The 12,141-nt window shown below is 41.4% G+C and overlaps 1 protein-coding gene across 1 annotated transcript; it reads left to right on the forward strand.

Moving 5' to 3' along the window:
• Positions 1-1,187: 1,187 nt before the first annotated feature.
• Positions 1,188-10,448, forward strand: tp53inp1 (tumor protein p53 inducible nuclear protein 1). Its single transcript, XM_017714385.2, has 4 exons — positions 1,188-1,401; positions 3,929-4,239; positions 7,490-7,841; positions 8,083-10,448. Exons 2-4 carry the CDS (start codon positions 4,116-4,118, stop codon positions 8,333-8,335), a joined length of 729 nt encoding a protein of 242 aa, XP_017569874.1. The 5' UTR covers positions 1,188-1,401; positions 3,929-4,115; the 3' UTR covers positions 8,336-10,448.
• Positions 10,449-12,141: the final 1,693 nt, after the last annotated feature.

Consider the following 12,141-nt stretch of genomic DNA (forward strand, 5'->3'; position numbering starts at 1 on the left):
AACTGGTGTCCTGCTCTGTGCCTGCAGGGGGTTGTAGCATATTCAATCAGCTCCATTTAACCCCCCCCCTTCTGATTCTATAGTCCCCCCCTTTCCAGAGCAGCCTCTTCAGATCCATCTGCCTGGAGGTGGGGGGGGTCCTTGTAATCCCTAGAACTGGTGACCTACATCTTTTGCAGCAATGTGTCATCATTTTCACTTCTTTGTTTGATACAGCCTCTCAAGACTTAGTTAAAAAAAAAATATATATATATATATATATATTTTTTTTTTTTTTTATTTAACCCATTCATTACTAATAGTAGGGGACAAATGCTGCAGAACTTGTGCTGATTGGTCTAAAGTGATGTTTTATTTAGCTATACCTTGAACAAACAATCAACAGTTTGCAATGTGATAACATTGATAATATATGATAACAATAATAATAATAAAAATATCAATTGAAAAAGTGAGATTATGCTCATTTTGAGCAACACTGGAAATGTGCTTTTTATTTTATCCTTATTAATGTGTAATACTATATTGGGTCTACATTGCAACAGTTTTTGTGTATGATTTGAATTTCTTTCAAGCCAAACCGAGTCAGAGTGGTAGTAGTAATCTAGACACCAACACCTCAGCTGACTGACAACAACCTGAGTCAGATAAGGGAAGACAGAAAACCTGCCTCAGCAGATAAGATTTCTTCATTTATTTCATCTATTTAGTCATTTGTGCATATTCACACTCGTTTGTGTTGCTACAGTCTGTGGATTATCCTAAGGATCTGAGTCACATCGAGCCTTGTGTTCTTTGGCCCCTAAGCCCTGGCCCCAATGACCCGTCCAGTAATCCACTCCTGTAATGGAGCAGTTTGGACCTACTGACAGAAGGACGTGCTGTAGAACGACTTTCTGCACGACCTCAGAACCTGAAAACCAAGTACACACAGTGGGCACTAGAAGCCCCGCCGCTGCTAAGGGTCCAGCTCCTGCCGGCTCGCCTCACTCCGCTCCGGCCCGTGTAGCTGAGGCGCGTTGCCCGGTCATGTCTCGCTTTGTTTGATCACGTGCGTTGGTGACAGTCAGTCAGAGCGGAGCGCCGCTCCTGATTGGCTGGTGAATTTTAAACGAGTCCCTCCCATAGGCTGGGCGAAGTGACGTCGCCGGCGATCAGCTGTTCATTTTCCACAACAATAACAAAGAGAGCGCTTCGCTTCGCACTCGGAGGAGCCGCCGCCGCTGCAGGAGAGACGCCGCTGAGAGCTCCGACTCTGAGGGTCCAGAAACTCAGTTTTTCCACACAGTAGCTGTATTTATATATTTTTATATCGTGTAACACATTCTACCTCAACTGCCAAGGGACCTGCGGGGTTTTTGAAGGCTTTACGCTCTTCCTGTTTACAGTACTTCGCCGCAGGTGAGTCTTTCTTTGTTCGTCGTTTAGCGCAGCAGCCGTTAGCAGCGCCTTTGAACTGAGTCTGTTTCGGGTTTTATCTTCTAAAATGCTCATATTAACCACTCATATGTGCAAGCTGTTAAACATTGCGTCGATAGGGATTCTTATGTTGTCTTGCCTAAACTTTTGTTTGCTTCAAACGCTTTAAAAGCGCAGGGTTGGAGAAATGTAAAAATATGATTTTTTTCATACTTAGCATGTTTTTGGAGGGCTTGACCTTCCTGACCTCCCTGTTTACTATGTTTACTGCTGTGCTTCGCTGGGTGAGCTGACCGATGATATCGGTCTTAGGGGTTAGGTTTGGCTCAGTTGGCCTGCTGCTGTGGTCGTCCGCCCTGCTGTGGGTGGGTGTAGAGTTACTCAGCCCTCCCCCACTGCTTATGTAGGCATCGACAACATTAGGTTAGCTGTTTAAGGCAGGCCGAAGCTACACCATCTCAGAGGATTAGATTCGCCTAAACCATGTACTAAACATACAGATGCAGCGGGAGCTGCCGGTGAATTACAACTATGTCTCATTGGGAACCGTGTGTTTCAGTAAGTTTGCTTAAGATGCCGGTCATCTTTGTTCCTGACGCTGTTAGTCCGGTACGGCTCAGTGTTAGCTCAGTTAGTCTGGTACGGCTCAGTGTTAGCTCAGTTAGTCCGGTACGGCTCAGTGTTAGCTCAGTTAGTCCGGTACGGCTCAGTGTTAGCTCAGTTAGTCCGGTACGGCTCAGTGTTAGCTCAGTTAGTCCGGTACGGCTCAGTGTTAGCTCAGTTAGTCCGGTACTGCTCAGTGTTAGCTCAGTTAGTCCGGTACGGCTCAGTGTTAGCTCAGTTAGTCCGGTACGGCTCAGTGTTAGCTCAGTTAGTCCGGTACGGCTCAGTGTTAGCTCAGTTAGTCCGGTACGGCTCAGTGTTAGCTCAGTTAGTCCGATACGGCTCAGTGTTAGCTCAGTTAGTCCGGTACGGCTCAGTGTTAGCTCAGTTAGTCCGGTACGGCTCAGTGTTAGCTCAGTTAGTCCGATACTGCTCAGTGTTAGCTCAGTTAGTCCGATACGGCTCAGTGTTAGCTCAGTTAGTCCGGTACTGCTCAGTGTTAGCTCAGTTAGTCCGGTACGGCTCAGTGTTAGCTCAGTTAGTCCGGTACGGCTCAGTGTTGGCTCAGTTAGTCCGATACTGCTCAGTGTTGGCTCAGTTAGTCCGATACTGCTCAGTGTTGGCTCTGTTAGTCCGATACTGCTCAGTGTTGGTTCAGTTAGTCCGGTCCAGTGTTTGAATTCATGACTTCGACCTCATACTGTGGAAATTCCGCTTTTATTGGCGAGGCCAGTTTTATTGGTGTCCAGGTTTGGCCAGTCAATAAGCTTGTAAGAAAGTAGAGGACTTTCCTCAAGCATGCCTTCATTTTAGCACTGTGTGAAACTGATTACATTTAATATCACAATAGTTTTCAACTGTATTACAGTAACAGATTAGATTTGAAAAAAGTCTTGATGTTTTGTTGCACAATAATTTTGCCACATCACACACCTCTACTGTGAACTGCGTTGTTTTTTTTTTTTCTTTTAGAATACACCAAGTTTAACTTGTAAACATTGACAAGACAGGATGCATTTACCTTAAAGGAAACATATTACATATTATTTATTTCATTTTTACTCATTTTAAATATTCTATGACACAATGTCCTATATGACATCACAGCAGCATTTTTTTGGCCTAAATGCTGCATATCTCTGTAATTTGACTTGTTTAATACAGCTGACTCATGTCAGAACCTTCTGAAAAAAACTACCAGTCTGTATGAGGATTTGTGAGTAATCCTCTTCTTCTGGGCTCTGTGCTGTGGGTGACCCCACAGAGCCCCACACACTCCTACACAGACAAAGCAAGCTATGCTGAGCAGGTGCAAGAGATTGTGAATCGACTGCCTGTCAGATAAAGACACAGCTGGTTGAGGGGAAGCTCTCAGTGTTTCATTGCCCAGCTGTTCTGTTGTTGTAACATGCAAAACAACAGATAAGAGGTTCCTCATGACTCAGTTCTGAACAGAGCAATCAACACAAAGAGCAGTTGTCATTGGTATCAGCTTCCTCTGAAGTGGTGTATCATTACCTAGGATAGATGACCCTACAGGCAGTACTCTGTTGGGCAGGGACTGTCAATCAGAACTAGTTGGCAGCCTTTTGGCATTTTATGAGGGTAAGCATAAGGTTTATGGCTGAAATGAATCATCTAGACAATCTTGCTTGTGCAGTTTTGAGATTCCTTACCACATAGCATTAAAACCAGTTTTCAAAACACATACTTAAAAATGTGTAATGCTTCTGCAAATAATGAGCAAATGTTGCTACTGAGACTGTGACCTCCTGCATAGAGTAATCTGGATTTGTTGATGGGTTCTTTTGTTAATAACGGTTGTTTCTGTCATGTTTTTATGCCTTTGTCTCTTATCTGAAATTTGGGTAAATAATGATAGATTCCTCTCTTATTTTGTCCACAGATCCTTTAATTTTGCACCTGTGAACATTATGACTGACCTTTGTTAGTGGTGTTCTTCACACGAGAAGAAGAAACTAATGCACTTCAGCACCTTTTCGGAGACCTCTGTTAGCGGCTTCAGCAGCTGATGACCAAAGAGCTCCTTCCTCAGCCACTAGCAGGCCCACTCCTCTCCCAGCAGCCTCACCATGTTCCAGAGGTTCACCAGCATCCTGTTTGGAGACGCCTTGGAGGAGGCCAGTGGATGTCCTGCAGATCTGGACTTTAATGAAAATGAAGACGACGAGGAGTGGATCCTTGTTGATTACCTTGGTGAGTGAAACCTTGTTACATGTATTGCAAAATCACCTGATTGAAATTATTTGAGCTGAACGCAGTTGTTTTCCACTGTTGTTGGTTTTCACAACCATATATTTGCATTGAATTAAACAGAAAGTGACTGTTTTAATGTGTGTTAAAATGCTATAAGATATGTCATGGGCACCTTTTAAGTGGTGTGTAACACCTTTAGAGAACAGTGAACAAAAGAAGACCGGTCTAGTTTTAATCACTCATAGGTTACGGGTAAAATGAAGAGTCCGGGCATACTTTGTGTTACATTAAAGTAAGTTTTGTACTTTAATGTGATGTCTTCTTCAGAAGTGAGGGTCTTGAATGTGGTGTAATGCACTGCAGAGTAATGCAGTGATGCCTCTAGCAGTGGTGACAGACCAGAGTACAATCACTTAAATATTTTTTACCCCATTATTATAAAGCTTGACTTGGCAACCCTTCAGTCTGAAAATATAAATACAGACTTTAAAAATGATTCTCAGACCTGAAACTAGTTTTCAGACTTAAAGCAGTACCCAGACTTTCTCGGCACCCTGAACGCAATGCCTGAAGTGAAACAATATGTGGTTTTCATATTTAGTGTTCTTTTTTATATGGCTTCTGGCTTGCTGGGGTTTGCAGTGACCCCAGCTAACCCTAACTGAATATGAACAGTGGCTGCACAGCCCTGTCTCGCATCATACAGGGTGTGAATATTTCAGGTGCAAGGAGATCTGTCTGGCTCGGTTCAGTTCTCTGAGGTGGGGGCTTGAGCCACAGAGGGTGACCAGGGCATTAGTCCTGCAGCCAAAAACCTCTTAATATATCACACAACAGTGTCTGCTGCAGGGGTTAGAATAAATATAGCCCTCATTCGGTTACCTTTCAACTTAATAACAGCAAACTGTGCAGGGAGACACAAATGCAGAACTTTTCCTGCCCACAACTCTAGAGGTCTAGAGCCACCTGGAGGACCAGACAGTGGCTAATGGCCAGATCAGCAGGATAGGAAAAATATACAAGATATTTCAGACTGCAAAACTAAAACATTGTGAGATCTTTTTACTTGGACAGAGGATGTTCTCCAATTGGTCCATGGTGTTGAGTGAATAAGAGTTTAATTGGCTTCTCGGGGACAGTAAAGAGCACTGTAAGAGGGTTAAGGGCCTTCTTTTTAACCAGCTGGAAGCAGGCAGTCACCCAGCTTTGGATAAACAAGGTTGTGTAGGCCTTAAAAGTTGTAGATGTAAACACATTTGAATTCCTTAATATTCAGTAGCTGCAGATGTGAATGTGGGTCAAGGCTATGCAGTGGATCTTAGTCAGTTATAGTTTTGCGCATGGTTTTACTTAAAGGTTTGCATTTGCTTAAACGCTGTGTTCAAAGCATTTGCAGCATTTTCCGCCGTGCTGTATAAAGGTTCTAAAATAAGAAAAATCTTTCGTTTTGTATTGAACTGTATAGTATATACTGTGGGTGGGAAGGGGGAATTCCTGTACTTTTCAGCTTTTCTGCATAATTCAGTGGTTTTAATGTAAATAAAGTCATTCAGAATGCTTTTGATGTGATCGTGCCTTGTAAAGAAGCTAACTGACACAGAGTCCTTGACAGTGTTTATGGAAACCAGCAGTCACAATGTCTGCTATGCGAATACAGCCATTTTAGTTATTATCCAGAGCAACCAGTAAACATGTCTCTTGAGGTTTTTTTTGGTTTTACCACTAAAATACATTTTCCTTTTTGCCTTGAATTGATTTTTTTAAAAATACACCGTAGGCCAAGATCTTATCTTAAAACTGTTGTGTATTCCTAGCATTTAGTGTAAATGGCTTTAAATGAAGTGGCTTTAAGAGGCGTTCAACTCTTCAGACGTCTGGTTCCTGTTACCACCACTGTGAACAACTTTCTTTTCTCTGGAGAATATTTCATATCAAACCACTCTGAATCACTTTATTTACTTTATTCACTATTTATTAATTTATCTTAACCATTTGATTATAAAGGGTCTTCACACTTGCACATCTTCTTTTAAAGGACCCTTCATTTTAAGGTTCTAAAAGGAGCAAAAGCATCTGGCATCTGTCCAAGGAATGCTTTCATGTTCGTATTCGTTCTTTAAGAGTATGAAATAAGCTGCTTTCTGTAAAATTATTAGGTGAAATGTGTTAATGGTGCACAGCGAAAGAAAGTCAGTGGTTTGTGTGTCATTGTAGACTTTTAGCTGTAATTGTTTCAGAGAAAACCTGCTGAAGGTGGGCTCTCTAATGGGAGAGCATCTGACCCTCGTGACCGTGAAATCCAAGACATAATTTGTTTACTCACATTATTTGCAGTACGCTCAAGAGCTTTATTTCCTCTATCCGTAAAGAGTATCGCAACATTTATAGCTCAGAATAGAAATATCTTAATTCTTTGGCTGGTTATATTCATATATCAAAGGTTTGTGGAGACATTGTTTTTGTTTGTGGACAGGGATCAAACTTTAGTCTTTGATTAATGTGTTAATGGTCACCCTCCTTTTGAATATCCTTTGTAGCCTTGGGGTAAGATTGCCATGGAAACTTGCTGGGGCTTTGTGTTGCTGGCTGGTCTTAAATCCACTATGTGCTGCAGTGCCACCTAGCGATTGTTTTGTGTAATACACCATGCAGACTCCGTATTGTTTACACCATATTTGATGAGCTGCCAAGAACCTCAGGGAGTAAAAATAGCACTGAACTATGAAAATAGATTTCTCTGCTAGTTTTTGCTGATACAAACCAGTCATTGATTTTGTTGATAACAAAATCAATGATTTTTCCTCTTGAGCATTTTTTCCTTTCCTTTGTGGTAGTAACTATTCCCTATTATATTTGACTTTTATATACATATTTTTATTTCTCATGTTCTCCTATAGGATTAAAAACTAGGAATTGATTTTAAAATGACCTGATGTGTCAGCCTGAAGGTGGTGATATGACTGCATCGATTTTAAGAGATTAAAACCGAATATGACCAATTCTAGTAACGTTCAATAAAGTGTGTGCATATTTAGTCCAAGCAAAAAATCTCAGCCTGTTTTTAATTGTAAGAATCCTAAAAGGTCAGTGCTTTGTTTTATTTTCTTTATTCTCCTGCTGTTGAAATAGTTTCTTCTGTCATTTGTTTTTTTAACGTAATGTGATCGAACTGAATCATTGTGAGGTCTTTTTTCCATAAGATTATTGTAGGGGAATGTAAATGCTGACCCCTGTCTGTATGTTTTCGTAGCGGAGGCTTGCTCCAGTGCCTGCGGGGATGGGCTGGTGGAGGTCTGCTCGGAGGACGTGGCTGGCCCAGACTGCCCTCTGCGCTGCTCTTCCTGCTCCTCTCTGGACTCGGCAGCAGACACAGATCCTGAGGATGGGGGCTTCCTGAGGCTTGATGAAGCGTGTGATCTGGAGGAGAGCTGGTTCATCACCCCGCCACCCTGCTTCACTGCAGGAGGCCGGGCTCCAGTGCTGCTGGAGACCAGTCCTCTGGAGAACCTGCTGATCGAGCACCCCAGCATGTCTGTGTATGCTGTCCACAGCTCCCGCCACCGGCCCACCAAGGACAACTCCTGCGAGCCCACCATCCTCAGGTAGCTTTTAATTCTTTTATTCAGCCTGATGGAAATAAAATGTGAATGTAGTTTGCTTGTGTAGTTTTCCACCGGAGCTATGTGGTTAATGTACCTAAAAAGTCACGGAAGCTCATTTCTACCAGGTTAACATGGAAACTGCGTAGCTAAAACAGCATAAACATTGTTGAGTGATCGAGTGTCTGTACCATCGCTTTAAAACAGTTGTGGTCTAAGTTGTGTTTCGTCCACCTTTCTGCAGGACTGAAGTTCAGCGTAGGCCGAGTCATCCCACTGACTGCTATGCAGCCACTCTCGCTGCCGCCCATGCCGGCTTCCTGGACCAGGCCAAAAACAGCCGCCTGGCTCAGAGAATCCGCGACAACGTAGACCGCCAACAGCTGTCCCGCAATGCCCTCCGCCGCCTTAACCTGCTCCGTGACGGGGGAGCCAGGCAGGCTAAAGCCGCCACAGGCCACGTTCACCAGCCCGGGCAGAGGCAGTACAACTACTGAGGCCGTCCCCACTGTGCTCCTCCAAACAGCTCCTTGTAGTAGCCCACCTCCACTGGTAATCACGCCTTTTTCCACAGGATGAATCAGTAGCATAGGTCACTTTACTTCAACGCAGGAACCGGTCTGCTTGAGCGCATGTCCAAATCGGGCGCCATTCAGCTCTGTGGCTCCTTCCTGGATGGCATTGTATTGTAATTGTCCCGAATCCTGCAGTGGATAATGTTCCAAGGTGTTTGTGTGTACTTTCTTCAACATCCACAGTTCCATATGGTGTGACTGAGAAGTGCATTTATTTTGCATCCTGTAACATGGAGAACATCTAATGTCTTTCTGTAAAGCCATATTTCTTTTTCTTTTTGTTTTTTTTTTTTATCACAGTAGTGATTAAATAATCAGCAACACCTCTCTGGATAAGAGTGAAGTGGCCTACTTTGTCTCTTTTATTAGGTGTATTGTCACTAAAAGCCTTGTTTTAGGAGTAGATTCCACAATGTGTAAAATTATATTTTAAAGAAAATTAAAATATTTTTAAAAGGAAAAAACATATTGATAATATTCCATATCAGTATGAAGTTGCTATCTGCAGTGTACGGTATGTGAGTTAGTAGAATTGTTTTTCTTATAATAGTGTGCAGTTGTTGTATGACTGTGTAGTGGTAGTCTTGAAACGGATGTATAAAAACTAAACTAAAGCCTAGTTTTATTGTAATACATATATATATATATTTTTAAAATCATTGTTCGCTCTGTATCTGCAGTACACTTCTCAGGGTCTTATCAGTTCACCTGTACTCTTTACTAAAATGCAGATTACTTGACAAATGTGTTAATTATCTTTGTATATACTGGAGAACCTCTAAATTTGACATTATGTTCATTGCCTTGTGGAAATGTTTGTAATTAATGATCATTTTAAGCAAAATTCAATGCTCGCTTGTCTTAGGACTGTGAAAACACTTTTCTTGATTGACTGTTAAGACCTGCAAACATGGAGTAAAACTGTTAGTCTTCTTTTTCAGAAATGTCTTGATTTCTTCACACTATAGTGATCGTTCCATGGTTTCATTGTATGCTTGATTAGTTACATGAAGATGTCATATTTGGTGAAGTTCATATTTAAACTCCGTGTAGCAGAAATGTCAGTCTAGTAATGTTTGAAATGTTGTTTTTTTGTTTGTTTGGGGTTTTTTTGTTGTTTTTTTTTCTTAAACGTGTTCTCTGATCTGGCAAATCTGGCATTGTGAATTTCTGACGACTGCTGAGACAAATGAATTGACTGCTAGATATGAAGTGCAGACTTGACTCAAAGGAATATTCATGATCTCTTGTGAACGTGAGTCTGGTCTTGATTCGTCACCGTATGGCTTATAAGACATACGGTGTTTCTGCGGACAGACATGGGACGTAGACACGTTGTTCTGCGTGATTTGAGTCTCCCTCACCCCTGTTACTGCTCGTTTTACTCTTTTTGGTTTTATTTCTAGAAAATATAACAGACAATGCATTGTTTCTGCAGTTAAAGGGACTGAGTGATGCAGCCGTTTCCCCATTTCCCCACGTGTCTCTGTCTGGAAGAGCAGCTTTTCTCTTTTTCATCAGTAGCCTGACTTTTAATGTTTAAAAACAGGGATTTTGTTTTGCCTTGAATTGTCTTGAGGATCTTGTGCCTTCCAGGTTAAACAGTGCGACAATGCATCAATCACGAACTTGAAAACCTGTCCAAAGGGACAAAGGGACAGCAAATGACTATGCACAGGGGAATAAACTTGTCTCTGTGAGCCACTCGCTCTGTACGTTTTACATGCTAATGTAGCAAATGTTCTTTCTGTGTTCACGTGCTAAGGATAGTTTGCGTGGCGGAGTGTTCAACTATGCTTTCATTCGTTTTTAGTTTACTGGAATAATGCAGCACTTTGCCAAAGGCGTAGGTGTTTTTAGCAACATTTTGTTCTCCATTCTTACATTTTGGACTCATACAAAATGTACACCAATTTCTCTCTCTCTCTCTCTTTTTGTGTAAGTAATATCAGTTTCAGTTGTGCTCAAAACAGTCCCTTGTCAGTATAATTTATGTGCATTTGTTTTTCAATAAATGTTTTCGTACAGATTTTAACATGGTGCATAAGCGTCTTTTTTCCATTGAGCATTAGATCCCCGTTGTCCCTGAGCTAAATCGTTCTCAGGCACCGTAGTGGAAAAACACACTTCTGTCCTATTTGTAAGCTTGCAGTTCTGGGAAATGCATGAACTCAAATTTTCAAATAAAAAATTCATTTCTTACAGTCATACAACATATTTTATTCATTTATTTTTCCAAAATCGTTGGCTAAATTGGACCCTTCTACTTCTCATTGTAGAGCGATATATTGTCTACCTTGGTATTGACATACTTCTACAATGTTGTCTTTTTTTTTTTTTTTTTTTAAGCTGTTCTAAAAGACATCTGCCAAAATTTGGGCACCCCCAGTCAAAAGACATGTTCTGTTGAATTTCTAAATGAAAAGCTATGCATGCTCTATGGAGTGCGCATTTAAATATGGCATTTCCCTCCGTATGTAAAATTCAACAAATAAACAGTAATTGTGCATTAAAATGTGTGTAAGAAGTGTGTTCTCGGACATGATGATAGCATCCCAAACCTTTTAGTCTCATACCCCATCAGACATTAAACTTCCTGCTGCGTACCCCCTCTCGCTTCTAATACACACATACACAATTACATTGCCATGATGCATACATGAGACATTTCAACTAAAATCAATCCATCTTAATACATACACATGACACAACACACCTGATGTACACTTAGAAATAAAGTGCTAAATTTACATTTTCAGGACTGTTAGTTAGGGAACACAGTTGTACCACATTCGTTTGCAATTATAGATAATTTGAAGTTACGTTGAGTCCATTTTCTCTGTCTTGACCAGGTTTTTTACTTCACTGATCTGTTTGAAACTTTTAGAAAAATGTACAATTAGGTCCTTTTCTCCTGGGAAGCTGACTGTGGTGTATCTAAAGCTCATTTACAATACACAATTGAGCCTTGAAACCAGTACTGCACCTTTGAGGGTATATTTACATTGTTGGTACCTTGGTTTACAAAAATGTCCTTATACAGTACCTTTTTTTCTGACAACATACTACAGACATTTTTGTTAATGATTACCTTCCCTGCTAGAAAACCAGTGTAGACCAGCATGATAACCAGCAAAACCACTGTGTTTTGGATGTTGGTATGCTGGTCAACCAGCATGACCATGCTGGGAAACCAGCTAAACCAACAACAGTCCAGCATGAACTCGCTTAGACCAGCTGTTTTCCTTTTTTCAGCAGAGCTGTGATGGACGCTGTTTGTGTCACTGTATCAGGGGAGTACCTGTGCAAATGTGCAGCTGTGTGATGAAATGAAATGAATGCCACAAATCAACATGGTCTCTAAAGCCACTGTGGCAGCTTTTTTGGCCTAATAACTGCTTTATGTTCTTTGTTTTCAGGTAGCATGATTTATTGGAGTTGATCATGTGGCTGATGATGGAAACCTCATGAAGGGTTTGCTCAGTTGTTACATTTGTAATGTCTCGTTCTTTATGTGAGATATACAACAAGCTAAGAGCTGATGACTTGCAGCAGGAGCGGGTTGGGCATGCAGACCACTCATTTGTCACTATTTGTTACAGTAGTGGTGATTGGAATCAGGGGTCACAGTCTCTATGACACAAATATAGACATTTTATTTACTTTCCAAAACCACCAGTGAACCTACATGAGTCTTCTGAGTTTATATATACACTCACCAGCCATTT

This window comes from Pygocentrus nattereri, chromosome 3, assembly GCF_015220715.1.
Source record: "Pygocentrus nattereri isolate fPygNat1 chromosome 3, fPygNat1.pri, whole genome shotgun sequence".
Classification (NCBI taxonomy): Eukaryota; Metazoa; Chordata; class Actinopteri; order Characiformes; family Serrasalmidae; genus Pygocentrus; species Pygocentrus nattereri.